General features: G+C 35.9%; 1 protein-coding gene across 1 annotated transcript; it reads left to right on the top strand.

The window, feature by feature from the left end:
- Positions 1 to 66: 66 nt before the first annotated feature.
- On the top strand, positions 67 to 9,820 carry LOC122556661 (transcriptional activator protein Pur-alpha). Its single transcript, XM_043703655.2, has 2 exons — positions 67 to 197; positions 5,456 to 9,820. Exon 2 carries the CDS (start codon positions 5,503 to 5,505, stop codon positions 6,301 to 6,303), a length of 801 nt encoding a protein of 266 aa, XP_043559590.1. The 5' UTR covers positions 67 to 197; positions 5,456 to 5,502; the 3' UTR covers positions 6,304 to 9,820.
- Positions 9,821 to 15,778: the final 5,958 nt, after the last annotated feature.

Genomic DNA, 15,778 nt, shown 5'->3' with positions numbered 1-15,778 from the left:
CTGGAGACCGTGTCGGACGCAGGAGAACGTGATGTCGTGAGACGAGTCGCTTTCTCTTCTCTCACCATCGATTGTGCCAAGGTGGCAGCACTCTGATCAGGCCTTCCTAATAAACTGCACTTCACTGTTCGGCCATCATAGTTCTGACAGGTAATCACACCTAGATCTGCAAAGTCTGCGAGCAGAAAAGCTGCAGGGTAAGGTCGCAACCCTCATGTTTATTATTTTTAATAATTTTTACTGCATGTCAAGTGCGCACTGTACATTTCCTTCATTTCTTTAAAGGGAGCTATATTGTCATTAATATTGCTAGCTCAGTTTTGGGTTATACAAGTCCCATCCTATTGGTGGAAGGAGCTCTGCTTCAATGAAATGCCTATGAATGTATGCTGTTAATATATTGTGCTATGATTTACAGACTGTCAATATAAGAAATATAAAAATATTATTCTGCATTTTACAAAACAGAGATTTCTGTCTTTTTTAAAGGAAATGGTTTGGACTTAAAAGCAAATTCTTATAGTACTTTGATTGCAGATTTTAATAAAACAGATTTTGTGACATCCAGAAAGCTACTGAATTTTTTATCTCTTAAATATTGGGTTTTTTTTGTTTTGGCTATAATTTATCATATTTAGTTGCGAAATAGCACATCTTATCTTCATGAATAAAACCGCAATCTAATTAGAACCTATAAAACACTTATTTTTGTAAAACGATATAAGCTATCGATAACCCATGGGCCTTTTTCATTACGTTGTTCAAGATTTCGATTAGCAGTTGACAAGAAGAGCAAACCATTTGTCGCCTTTATGTGAAAAACCTGGTAATTAACTTGTGAGACTGTTTAGAACTGTCTGTAACAACTGATTTACTAATTTTGGTTAGAAGTAATCCAGTTTCAAAAGCCTGGAGTGAGAAATATGTGACAAATAGCAAAGCGCGCTCTTCAGTGAGTTTCTTCAAAATTTACAAAGATAGATTATAAATACGCAAAGGTATAAAAATGCAGGTAATCGTGTCATCAACTCGCCTGGCATTTCTCATTAAGAAAACACTAAACCATAAAAAGCTTCTGGAATTATTATTGAAAACAAGATTTGACTGTTTTTGGTGTTGGTCACAATTCCATGTGTTCTATAGCCAAGGTCTCCGAAGTTGACTTCCCCGGCTCCATGTTAACTTATACTGTCTCCCGCGGAAAAGATAAGCTATCATCGCGCGTGCACTTCGGTCAAGCGCCGATGACAAAACATCTTTCTCAGTCACAAAATCCAACTCCAAAGCTATATAACCTGTTCAGGGGATTCAGGGTTTAAAGGGCGTTGTGTATAATTTTTATCTTGATTTTTTTCTTAGATTGCAGTGTCTAAAGCGCACGTATGCTTTAAGTTCATACCTCAAGAGCATTGTGGTTAAGGAATTTACTTTTGTGAAACTCTCCTAGAAAGGTTGTACACGCTGTTTGCCTTTAGAGGTACTAAACTAAAGAGTAATTTATATAAGCTTTTATAACATCTTAAGCTTAATGATTGCTGATTTAAATAGATTAAACAGCCTAACTTTAAAACATTTGAAGTACGTTATTTACAAGTCAAGGGAAAGATTGTTTACCTTTCTCCATCTCTTACAAATAACCTATTTTTAAAACTATTTGACACTTTTCATTTAAAAATACCTTTCTGCATAACTATATATCTCACTAGTAGACAAAATGAGCTTGATGTACGTTCACTGATGCACTGCAGAAATCACAAAGTTTTGTTTTAGGCAGCACCTTCCATACCCACAAACACTTCCATCTAAAAGGACAAAGGCAGCAGATACATGGAAACACCAGTACCTACGTACCAGTTCCCCTCCAAGCCAGTCACCATCCTGACTTGGAAATATGACGCTGTTCTTTCAGGTTGTTAGGTCAATATCTTAGAATTTCTTTCCTAACCTCTTTATGAGTCTATCTGTAGCATTTGGACTATAACGGTCCAAGAAAGCCGCTTACTACCACCTTCTCCAGGGCAACTGGGAGTGGGTAATAACTGCAGGTCCAGTGAGCAACACTCAAATCCCACAAGTGAATACAAAAATGTGCTGATGTTAGCAGATTGAAAATAAAACCCACGCAAAATATTGCCGATGCTGGAAATATGAAATAAAAGCAGAAAATGATTAGCGAGTCTGACAGCATCTATGGAAAGAAAAATTAATGTCTGGAGACAAATAATCATCTTTTACTAGAAACATGAACTGTTTCTCTTCCCATAAATGCTACTAGGCTTGATGAGCATGCCCAGCGTTTCAGTTTTGATTTCATCATGATAATAAGTTAGAGCAACTCCATTATGTTGTTTGGCGGAGGGTTTTATGATGAGAAAACAGCCAAATAAAGCAATGAATACATTGTCTTAGTGGTAAACATCACATTTCTTAATTTTTCGGCAATCCAGAGCAGTTAAGGTTTTCAGTTAAGGGAGGGACTTATATTTATCTAAGCGACAATTCTGTCTTAGTTGGTTAACTGTAAAAATTGCACCGAATGTTCGTTCTCTGTAGTGGATGAAACTAAGCTTCTCGTCAGAATGAAGTTGTCAGAATGGATCAGTGAATCATTTGTAGAGAAAAATACTGCTGGAGAAAATTAACTGTTTTTCATTGTAGCCTATCCATCCCTTGTACCAATGTTGCCCCAACAATTTAGACTAGAGCAAAACACATTCCTGACATAATAATTGCATTGACTAACTTGAAACTTTTTGGGCGCGTTATATTATCGAATCTATTTAGAATGAAGGGGACGGTTGGTATTGCGATGACCCTTTGCTCATTGCACAATTCTGACTGCTGTCTGTTTGCGGAAATCGCGTGAATAATTTAAGGATGAAAAGGTGCCAAATTTAATCATTTTAATATTAGCACTTTGAATAACTAAATTGTTTTGAAAGGGAATGAACTTTCCTATCAGCGGGGATATTGTTGACTAAATAACAAACGAAACGGGAGTTCCCATCATTCGTGCCTAAGGTTTGGGTGAATGAATTATAAATGCTGCAGATGATATCTGAAATAAAATAAACCGTTGCAAAATAATCGATTTGAAGGGGAACATTTGACATGCTTTCATACTGGAGTTTGAAAAAATTCGTTTCCGCTATCAGAAATAAATCATTCCAAATGACCACTGAATCTCTTCACGAGTTTTCTTTAAAGTATATTCCTCTTGGATCTGACGTAAATTAGAAACAAAGATTTCTTATGTGTGGGTAACATTGAGAAATGTAGTTGCAGTGTAGAAATCAGACTTTCCGAATGCCCCTTAGAAAACTTTGTTCATTGTTGCTTATCAACCGGGAGCTTTTGCGTTTGCAGAAGTATATTCTTACGAATACCCCGACCGGTTTGATTTCAAACCTGCTCTCTTTCCTAACTAATTCAATTTCAAATCGCGTAAACGTATTAATTAAAACTTCAAAATTATACGAACATACGAAACTGACAATCAGGGAGAAAACCAACTGGTCCATCATTATCGCCCCACACAGCGTGATGCTTGAATTGCGTTGATGTCAAAACCCTTACCCACCAACGTTTTCTCCAGGGATAAATTAAAAGTTAATAAACTGGATTTCTGAAATGAAAAAAGCATAATGTTTTAGCATATTGAATAATTTAATCTGAAACTATGCAACATAGATTGTCATCTGGGTTTTGATTTGATTTGCCATAATTGACTGTAGGAAGTAAAATCCTCGCGCATCTAAGAGGAAACGAAGTATACAAGGTATCCTTTCCTCCCTAAATGTAGCGTTATTATGACTCTTTAATTCATCACATATAAAATTCAATCCACTTTATAGAATAGAGATCAGATGTATTTGTGCAATTACATTTTGGGCTTAGAAAATAAAATTGACAATGCAATGTTCTATGAATATTTGGAGCTCCGTGTGAACTGCGGATATATAGATTTTGATTAATTTACCATCACACACAGCACTGTTCATGTTACTTTTAATCACAAACATACTTTATCGAAATTAGTATTTCTAGTTATTGATGCCCTTCTTGTGAAAGTTTATAATCTGTCGATTTTTCTTTGAGTTTCAAGGTGTTAGGATTATTTCCAGGAGCATTTCGTGAAATGCAGATGGTGTTACGTATTGTGTTAATCATGAATATATTGAGAAGGTGGTGGTTTCTAGTAAGTCGGGTATGTTTGAGGAAGTGTGAGAAAAGTTAAGAATGATATTGATCAGATACTTTTTATGAATGATCTGATAGATTATGTAAAGATTTATATTGAATTATTCGGAAGATCTTGAAAATCCTTGACCACTTTCGTTACATTTCATCTTGACAAACAATATGTAAACATTACGAAACGGACAATAACATCACATTTATAATTTTGTGCCTCGAGTCTTTTATTCAGTTATATTTTTGTAGTACCATTATGTCGAACGTTAGCATGCATCTCAGGATATTCATTTTCAATCCAAATAAATGTACTAAATGCAATTTGCTCGAAACGTGGGATAACACTTCTTACATGATAAATGCAATTATTGCACATTTTCGCCCAGTTCAGTGAAAGCAAATACGCAGTATACAAACAATTGTTCACTATAATGTAATTTCGTATAAAATATTGACAAAGTATCACAGAAAGTATACAATTAATCAGTTATGTGGAAGGTTACAGTTCTTTGCGAAGCTAATGCAGTAACACGGGTGATTGTCTGTATTTCCCCATTTAAATCTTTATTTATGATAAACAGGAAAAATGCAATCTACCAACTTGATTCTTGATTGTTTTGCAGTTTTTGATAAAAGCAATGTCTGGTATTGTAGCCTGGCTTAAGATATGCAAAATATTTCATGTGCAAAACAAAACACCATCAGTGATTAGTTGAAGTGTCATGAACTGCCATTGATTTATTTACTATATGTGAAATAGCTTTATGCATTTGCTGAGGAATGCAGCCATTTTGCTTATGAAGTATAGTTATTTATATACATCATAACAACATAAGTCGCATTATGTTTCTCGTGTTTATGATTAGCATTTGTTGAATCTGAATGATTGTCAAAATCGCGTTAATTTTCAGATAATAAATACCTATTGCAAAATTATCATATTCTGTTTTAATGTTGGGAGACTTTCACTTGCACCGGACAATTAGGTAGGGTTGCGAAATGAGGATGATGAAAAATGTTTATGGTGGTGGAAAGGGGGAAGCAAGCGCTATCCCATCACTTTAGCCTTTCTGATCGGCGTTCAATGTCTCACTTTGTCGAGGGCAGACATCAGCTGCTTTGCTGCGATACTTGAGCAGTTGGAGGCAGTCTGGGAGGTCGGGAGCTTGTAAAGGAACTGCTGATTGGCGGGTGGCGGGGGATTCTGGCGGTCGCGGCCAATGAGAGTGGCTCTAACGAAATGTCTCCTCCCTTGCTGCAGTCTCGCGAGATCGCCGGCTGCTGGGAGTTTGGAAGAAGGCTACCATCATGGCGGATAGAGACAGTGGAAGCGAGCAGGGGGCGGTGAGCTCGAGCTTGCAGCAGCTGCAGCAGGAGACGCAGGAACTGGCCTCCAAGAGGGTGGACATTCAGAACAAACGCTTCTATCTGGACGTGAAGCAGAATGTCAAAGGCCGTTTTCTGAAGATAGCGGAGGTGGGAGCAGGAGGCAATAAAAGTCGCCTAACTCTCTCCATGTCTGTTGCTGTGGAGTTCCGCGACTACCTGGGCGATTTCATCGAGCATTACGCACAGCTCGGCCCCAGTAACCCGGACATGCAGACGGACGAGCCGAGGCGAGCTCTGAAAAGTGAATTCTTGGTGCGGGAAAACCGCAAATATTACATGGATTTAAAAGAGAACCAGCGAGGCCGGTTCCTACGGATCCGCCAAACCGTGAACCGGGGACATGGCCTTGGCTCGCAGGGTCAGACTATCGCCCTCCCCGCTCAGGGGCTAATTGAATTCCGTGATGCACTCGCTAAACTCATCGACGATTATGGCATCGAAGAGGAACCCACTGAGTTACCCGAAGGGACATCTCTCACTGTGGACAACAAACGATTTTTCTTTGACGTTGGGTCAAACAAGTATGGCGTTTTTATGAGAGTAAGTGAGGTGAAACCATCATACCGCAATTCTATCACGATACCGTACAAAGTGTGGGCCAAGTTTGGAAATACTTTCAGTAAATACGCAGAGGAGATGAAGAAAATACAGGAGAGACAGCGGGAGAAAAGATCTGAACAGCAAGAAGAAGCTCCCGGAGATGATGGGGAGGAAGACTGATAAAACTGTAATAAAAAAAACACTTCCTGTAAAACTGTAACTGTTTAACTACGAGGGAGCACCACCCACCAAACCTCCACAACTGACAGTTCGACTTGTCACCCATCGCTGGATGTTCGTCCACTTATCAACCGTGTAAACCGTAAGCAGCTGCTAAGTAATAACATTATGAACTGTGTTTCCTACTTGATAAAAAAAAAACTGAGTGTTTATTTCCCTAATTAACCAAGACTTTTGTACACGTTCAAGCTATTAAAAGTGTTTGCAATCGTCAGATAATATGCTGAATTATAATGAAATAAGTCCTTTTCATGTGAGCTAACATTTGACTTAGCACAAAATGAGAGATATTTTAGAAGAACACGTAAATAATATTTTTAGTTTTCTCATTTTGTTACCAAATTTCAAACATTATACGGAGGTTATAGTATATTTGACACCCTATATACCTGTGATTAGAGATGTGTATATATGAGGGCTAGGCATGCTGTGTGTCTGAGCTTTGTTAAATGTAATGCAGAAGTCTGTAGAGTTAAAAGGTACATAGGTTTATTCATGCAAGGTAAAACTATTAAGAAGTGCTCTCTTTTATACAATATGCATTGCATCTGGACCTTAAACATATAAAACTGGTCAGTGGAACTTCTGTGAACATGAAGCAAATTATTAAAAAAGGCATTTAAATGAACTGCAAAGTTGTTTGATTTTTACAGACAAATGTTAACCTATGATTAACAAAGCAAGTAGCACATTTTAAGTTAGGTTATGATAATTTTGCTCTTAACTGTGAATGTGAGTTACTGGTATTTAATGTATTTAGATTAGTTGTCAAATTATATGCATTCTATCAGATGGTACATAATTAACAATTGATAGGGAACTTTTAATGTGAGTGCATTCATGTAGCAAGCTATTGCCTGAATTACTGTTACCTGTAAAGAGAGGAAATTGCATTTATTTACTTTGTGGGGGAAGGGGGTTGACTTAATGTTAAGTGGAAATCTAAGCAAATGACATGTCAATGACAGCATTTTATTGGGGCCAACTCTTCCAGATTACATTTCCTGTTTGGTTAATATCATATTTTAGAACATTCTAAAGGCACAGATTATTCTGCACTTTATAATATCACAGTATTAACACTATATACATAATTTGATTTGTTTTATTGTAGTACAACCTATGAAAATGTTTTGCGTCTTACTGGTTGCTAGTGACTGTTGCATTCATGTGGATTATCTGTTGCTGGCAAGTTGAAAGTATTACATACATTCTAGGTCACTAATCACTGTAAAGGTCTTGTGTTTTTTTTATGGGTTTTTCCCAGTTTTCTTTCTGTAGTTCTTCAGTCAGTTGTGACCTTGTCATTTGGGATTATGTAGAGATAAAATTCCATGTTTTATAGTTTAGACTATTTGGCTTTTGTGTGGTTTGTTTATAGAATTTTACAACCATTGTGGTAAAATTTCAAGAACTATGCTTTCCCATCGTGTGTAAAGCAAGGGCTGCTTTGATCTAAACATGTGTAAACAATAATTCCTGGCTCAATTCACTTAAATCAGAGCCGCACTTTGCATAAGAAATGTTTTAAATCCTTGTACAGTAAAATGTATACAATGAGGTACTAAATATTACTGTTAAGCACATTCATACTTCATTGTTTAGTGGAAGAGTTTAGCCATTTATAGTAGACATATCTTGATAGTTGTGAACCTAAATATTTCTCATCTATCGTTTGAGGGTTTCCAAGATTCAGCGCAAATGACAATGTAACATTAAGGATTTTTTAGTGTAACATTTGATGCTTTTTTGGTGTTTTTTTTATATAATGCTGTGTTTAACAGACATTGCCAGTACTTGCCCTGCCAGTTGCCTTTTACTACTTGCAAAAACAATGCGGTGCTACTGTAATTTGAAGATTTATATTTCTGTAGCACAACATTTCAGTGGTATTATAACTAGTGTGAAACTGGGCAATAAACATCACTAACCCTATCACTGTTCAATTGTAATTATACAGATCAATATATTAGTATTGAATATCAGATATATTTACAAAATTTCTTGTAAAATTTGTTAATATTACATCCAATGAATAGAATAGGCAATTGTTTTGGAACCCAAATTCTGATCAGCCTTCCAAAAATTTCTGATAGCTACTCAGCCCACTTCAGTCCCCACATTTGGTATCAACAAGTCATGCAGAATCTGATTTACTATTGTCAAGCTGCGATAAAGAAATCCAACTTGCACCATAACAGATTTTATACGGATGGAGAATTAATTTGAAAATAAAATTAAAGCAGGACAAGATCGGTAAATGCAATCATATGTAGTTTTACTTGATTTTGACGAAGAATGTAAAAGAAATTAATAAACAGAGTTATAAACTATACATTCATATGAATCCAATCATAGATGACTTATTTCATGAAAGTACATTATTTAATGATTTACAGACTATATAACAATTGTAGTAGCAGCCCTTGTTTCAAGTAGTGACCTATACCCTGCCCCACCTCCACTCATATATTGTACGTGATTTTGAATTTGTGTGCTTGCCAGTTTGCTTCAAGTGCCAGCGGCTTTGCAGTGCAGCAGTTCGAAGATACATTGGCTTTAATCAGAACAGAGATACTGGCTTTAATGATATTTACTGAAAGCCATTCTGCCTCTTAAGCCCACCATATTCTCAATAATAAAGAACCTAAAACGTGGCAATTTTCATACGAGCAATGACAATTAATATGGCTGAAAAATAATCCACAAAATTATTTTCTCAGATTTAAATCTGTGCAGAATTTTAGAGTAGGATTATTTGTTTAAAAGTACAATTCTGTATTTGCAGTTTATTTGACTTGTCCCCCAGTGGTTAGAGTTGGCCTGAATTATGCATTAAAGTTGAGTCTGCTGCATTAATAGCCATCATTTTGCAAGGTGCCACAGATTTAAAAGGTGTTGTGACAAAATTTAATACGAGTGATGTGCAATAAGTCATATTTTTAAATATTTGTATTTTTTTATTTCTTCCATTTTTTTTCCCCTGCAAACCTGACTGTACACTAGTTAAAGTTCTAAAGTTTAAATTGGTAAATTCCAACCTATACCAACTTCTTTGAAGCAAGGCACTTTTATTATCAAAGAAAGTTGCTTGTGCATAAGGAATGCATTTTTGGCAAGGAATCAAATTTGGAATTAATTTACTGTTTACAGTATGTGAGTAGGAATCAATTAAAAGGAAACCAAAAATAGTATGCTAGTAAGTTTCTTTGCTTTAAGTTTAAAGTCTCAGTTTGTAAAACTTGCTAAGTGTCAAAATGTGATTATCTTTCCATTATTATCTTTCCAATCTGTTTCGAAACTTTTACCTAAAATATTTGACTGATTTACTGCCATTTAATATCAATTAAGCATGGTGCTGATTTAATTTTTAATTGTCAGAAATGAAGTTAATTTTAGAAGTTTTAGAAATATTTTTTGTTGTATTTTCACAATCCTAATAAATTCCTTTTGAGAATCTTTGGTGGTAGACTATTTTGTTGGAATGTATTTTTAAGATGCAAATGGCTTGCAGATAACATTTTTGAAATTATCCAAATATAATAGAGAAATACTAAAATAATTGATATTCTCTGGCCATATACACTTGCAAGTTTCCATTGCATGTTAACTTAATGGAGTTTATACAGAGTTTGGTAACATTGAAGACATTCCTCGATTAACACTTCACAATAAATTGTTAGGAGGAAAGTTTGCCAAGTTTCTTGCTAATATGGAAGTATTACTCAGTCCTTAAATATTAAGTGAGTCTTAATAATTCTAGATAATGACATTGTACTTTACACACTTTGGAATATTATTGGTAGACTGGAAAAGGATATTTGAATTTATCTGATAACAGCCACTTAATATCTTGAATTGCAACCATTGACAATAATATTAATAGTTCCTGAAAGATGACATTTACAGTAGTTTCACTCCCCAAATCATTAATATAAGTTCAGAGATAGGTTCTTATTAACATGACAAATGCTTCACATGAAACCTTGAAACAGCCTACAATTTATATTCCCGTAAATTCGCCCTAAAGAATGTTTTTAAGTCTTGAAATATTTCAGGCCTAATTTTTACAATGCCTGTTTACTTGAGATTGATCATAGAAAGCCATAATCTTTCTGAATGCAGTTGGTATCAAACTTTCCATAAGTATCCGAATTTTAGAGGGGCTTATCAATATCCATCAAATCTTGTTTTGATTATTTCTTGCATCACTTTGCATCAATCGAACATATGAGTTAAGAGCAGCATGAGGCCATTTGACCCCTTAGTCCTGCTCTGCTATTGAATAAGATCATGCCTGATCTGTTTGTGTTACAAATTCCACATTCCCCTCTTCCCAGAATAACCTTTGATTTCCTTGCCTATCACAAACCAAGCTACGTTTGTCCTAAAAAGTATTCAATGGCTGTTTTGCCATCTGAGGCAAAGAGTTCCAAAGTATCACAACCCTCTGATAGGAAATAAAATCCCCATTTCTGTCCTAAATGGGTGACTCCTAATTTTAAAATAATGCTCCCTACTTCTGGACTCTGGAACAGGTTTAGCCTATCTATTGTGTTCCTTATGAGACAACTCGCTCATTCCAGCTTGTAAGCCTTGTCTGAATTGCTGTCAATGTATTTGCATCCTCCTTTAAGAAGACAAAATTGCACGCAGTATTTAATGTGTGATTTGACCAATGCCCTGTATGTCTGAATCATTGCATCTTTAATTTTATCTTCAATTCCTCATAAAATGTTGTGTTACTTAGCCTGCTTAATTATTTGCTGTACTTATATACTAACTTATGATTCATGCATTGTAGCATATAGATCCCTCTGCAGCTCAGAATTGTGTGGTCATTCTGTGCTTAGGTAATACTGTTTTTGATTGTACTTGCAATAGTGAACATCATTCCATTTTCCATATTGTCTTCTATCTGCCAGATCTTTGCCCACTCACCCAACCTATATACCTGTTTATAACCTTCCTATAACCTCCTCACAACATGCTTTCTTTCCTATCTTTGAATCATTTGCAAATGTAGCTACCATGACTTTGCTTCTCCTCATCTAAGCACTTGATATGAATTGTAAAAAGTTAAGGGCCCCGCACAGATTCCACTTATTGCAACCTGCCAGTCAAAGACCCATTATGCATACCTCTGCTTTTTGCCAGCTAATCTTCAGTCTATGTCAATGTGTCCTCTACACCATGAGCTCCTACTTTGTGTATGCTTCAAAAAGCAATCCCTTTTGATATTATAGTTCTAGCAGTAATGATTAAATGACAAATTAGCAGTAAATCTCTGGCAAAAATAAATTTGTTGAAGTAAAATATGTTAATTTTAATCTGGGGGAGATATAAACAAACCATTTGTAAAGGATCAAAAAACCAAACAAAACAATTTATATTCTACTTTTAAAGTAAAGGAGGCTAAGTGTGCATTACAGTGAGCAACCTCTGTGCCTTTCCACTGCTCATTCTGCAAGTAAAGACTCCTGTAAAAGGCAGAATTAGAATAGACAAAAAGGTTTCATAGTCTTATGGATTTGTAACATACTTAAACACTCTAAAAGTTTGTACTTCACTCTTTAATTACGAGACTTGGATAACTTAATGTATATATTGTACTGCCATGGACATTTGTTAAAGAGTGATATATGGTACTCACTTCGATTCTAAATTGCATGTATCAGCTTGCTTAATCCCCAGATGATGCATTGAAAATTTCCAGTTTACAATAATTCCAAATCAGCAATGAAGCAATCGTTTATTTTGTTAATGTAGTATGAATAACCTGTTGCTTGGGCAAAAATATTTGTGCAAAATAAATTCATATCGCATTTGAAAAATAAACAAGACCTCGGAGATATTCAGAATTACAGAGCGCTATTCCTGTATTTTAAATCCTAGAATCTCATCAATGCAGATTGAGGCCATTTGGCCTATCAAATCTGCGTCGACCCACCAAGACCCACCTTACATTATCCCCATAACCACACATGTACCATGGCCTATTCAGCTAGCCTACACATCCCTGGATATTAAGGAGCAATTTAATATGGCCAAACCTGCACACATTTGGACCTCGCGAGGAAAACTGAGCAGCAGACAGAAATCCACACAGACACGGGAAGGACCTGCAAACTCCACATAGACAGTTGCCTAAGGCTGGAATTGACCTGAGTTCCTGGGCCTGAGACAACACTGCCAATCAGTGTGCCACCATGCACATGTTACTTTCTCCAGTAACAAATTCTATTATTGTGCATATTTGATAGTAGAGTGAACATGTGAATGAACTACTTGAAATAATACATTTGAGGTCCCTAAGCTATGCAAAAGCTCCTTTGCTTAGACTCCAAGTTTGTTGAATTCCATTAAGATGATGAAAAGGGTATGTTTGTCAATAGAGCCAGCTTATTTGTATAAAAGCTAAAATCAAACTAGCTGCACTTTTCCATATTGGGATACAGATGCTTTATCAGTTATTTGATTCAATTTTATTTTCTTTTTGGGTTGAGCCTCGCTAATAAAACGGTTATACAGTACGATACCTGACCTCTGGTTATGTTTTCATGTTTTTCACCAGCATGTGTTCACCTTGGAGGGTTTTCTTTTGATGTACTTTCCCCATACCCCATATTCTTGGCTTGTGTTCATAAAACAGTTCAGATAAAGAAATGGGATTTGCTAACTTAGCATATAATTGATGATGAGGTAAATTAGAGCCATACAGCACAAAAACAGATCCTTCGGTCCAACTCGTCCCTTTTCTTTACTGTGTTGTCTAAATCAACCCCTTCTATTACATAATGCTGAATTTTGCCAATATCTTGGAGATTATGTTCAGTGATTCCAATCCCTTCAGTTTGCATTGACTGAATAATTCTATCCAAGTAACTACCATCCAGTTCAGTGACCAATCTTACATCCAGAACCTCGACCTGAGCTACAAATTTTCTCCAAACTTGCTAATTTCAGCAGATATCTGGATTTCACTACTGTTTGACTGTTTTTCATAGCGATGTCAAAAGCCATAAAACCTTTTTTATGCTTTCATAACATTTTTAAAACCCCATGCCCTAGTCAGCTGTGTCACTTTGAAATTTGATTACACCCTGCATGTTTTTATTGAAAAAAATATATTGTACTGCCATGATGAAGTCACTATAGAACAGAAAGAAGAAGACATCTTTACTATGACCTGGTTAATAGTTAGACTTGCAACTTCAGCTCAAAGCTGGTGGATTGTGATAAGTAAATTTAATCATAATAGACATTTAGGATAATTCTCTTGCATTAAATGAGTAACTTACATTTGTTTTTATTGCTTGTAAATCAAACTAAATCTAGAAATGAACAATTTGGGGATTTATTTTTAGATATTTTTAATTACTTACATAAGCCAAATATAAAGAATTTTGCAGTCAGAAGCCACACCCATCACCTGCAGAGTAAGCCCCCCCCCCCCCCCCCCCCCCCCATTTAATTAAAACTGTGAAGTGCAATCCCTACCACACCAGTAGTAATTTGCAACGAAGGATACTAGGCATCTTTCTGTCGTGAGATTGTTAATTAGTGCCTGATTTGAGTTGTGACCTTGAGTCCATTAAAACATAACTGATGCAACTCAAATTGATAGGATGGTTTAAGTCAAAAGAATCGGGTGCAGCTACTATATAATTCACCCCATGGAGCAAGGCTATATTTCAACTCTGCCATTATTAAAAATTATTGATGTGATACAATAAATATTTTTATATCATTATATTACATAATTACAAAAATTGTCTAAACTAAAGGTACTTAGGATATTTTTTGGGATTCATCAATTGTAATTTGGAGAAAATTGCCAATTATGTCAAGGCAGAAGCACCCAAAAATACCTTTGATATCGGGCTGCATTTTCACAGTTCTTTATTGTTATTATGCTTTTTAAAAAAATCTGTGCTCCTTGGTAGAAAAAAATATAAAATTTCTTTAAATGATCCTTTTTTTGGGCCTCAATATATCAGAAAGGACTTTGTAGTCAATTGATTACTGTTGAAGTATAGTTACTTATGTAGGCAAATATGGCAGCATGCATGGCATGATCATGTGAACAACAAAGAGCGAAAAGGCTATTTGTCTTTCAAACAAAAAATGCTGTACTTATGCTAAGTAGTTGCATCATGGCATTGTTCACACTCATATGAGAGGCCAGGCAGGACCTCTGTTCAATCTTTCCCCAAAAGACAAGGAGCAAATAGCCAGTGTCACGCAGTAGTTAATGAGGTTTTCCCAACAGGTTCTGTCACAGATGCTCATCTTTATCAAATTGGAGATGGAAGACAAAATAAGGAATAGAACTTTTGCAAAAGTTCCCAATCCATTTGGAATGGGAAAGCCTTAGTGCAAAGTAAAAGTATTTCGTTTTTTGATATTATTATAATTACATTAGATAAGACTTGAATTAACCATTTTGAGAAGGTCTGTATCCTAGTAAATGAATCGGGATTCAAGAGCCTGTGGAGCTGTCATATTTCAATACATGGAGCATATACCTAATTTCAGTTCAAATACTCTGAAAAATTTTGCATTTGAATTCAGATATTTTTCCCTAAAATCAAACCTCTCCTTGACGAGCTGATACTATATACTGAGCCCCAGTGAAAAAAGCAGAAGTTTAATGATTATCTCTAAATTGACTAAGCTTGCTGGAAAATCCATACAAGATCCTCTGTTATTTCTGAAGGTAGAGACAGTACTAAATTACAATCCTAAAAGGTTAAATATTAAATGTATTTATGCATGAAATATATTCAGTCCTAAAAGGTTAAATATTAAATGTATTTATGCATGAAATGTATTCAAGTTAAAAGTGAGGTACCAATACTGTAATATTTACATAGAACTGGATTGGCCCACAAGTAGTTAAATTCTGTATATCATTTCAAAGAAAGGCACTTCTTGGAGTTTCTTCCTGGCAAATTCCTGGCTATATATACTCTGTGAGATGATTACTCATAGAACTTTTATTGCCTTCAAGCTCACATTAGAGAATGGAATACTAAACAGGTTTCTTCGTTACAAGGTGCATTTTATTTTGAAAATGAAACTATTTCTCCCCAAGTCCAGAGCTTTCAGTTTTTCCTTCTTGGAAAACAGCTTAGTAATGAGACTGGGCTTCATCCCAAACCATGAATGGAAATTACAATTTTGTCTGTTGAGTTGTCCATTAACATGAGTGGGCGGCACGGTGGCACAGTGGTTAGCACTGCTGCCTCACAGCGCCTGAGACCCGGGTTCAATTCCCGCCTCAGGCGACTGACTGTGTGGAGTTTGCACGTTCTCCCCGTGTCTGCGTGGGTTTCCTCCGGGTGCTCCGGTTCCCTCCCACAGTCCAAAAGATGTGCAGGGTCAGGTGAATTGGCCATGCTAAATTGCCCGT

Source organism: Chiloscyllium plagiosum, unplaced genomic scaffold (genome assembly GCF_037043375.1).
Source record: "Chiloscyllium plagiosum isolate Xiang-an unplaced genomic scaffold, Cpla_swu_hap1 HiC_scaffold_16, whole genome shotgun sequence".
In the NCBI taxonomy this organism is placed as follows: domain Eukaryota; kingdom Metazoa; phylum Chordata; class Chondrichthyes; order Orectolobiformes; family Hemiscylliidae; genus Chiloscyllium; species Chiloscyllium plagiosum.
Note: the sequence above shows the minus strand (reverse complement) of the source record. Positions and strands in the feature narration are given on the sequence as shown.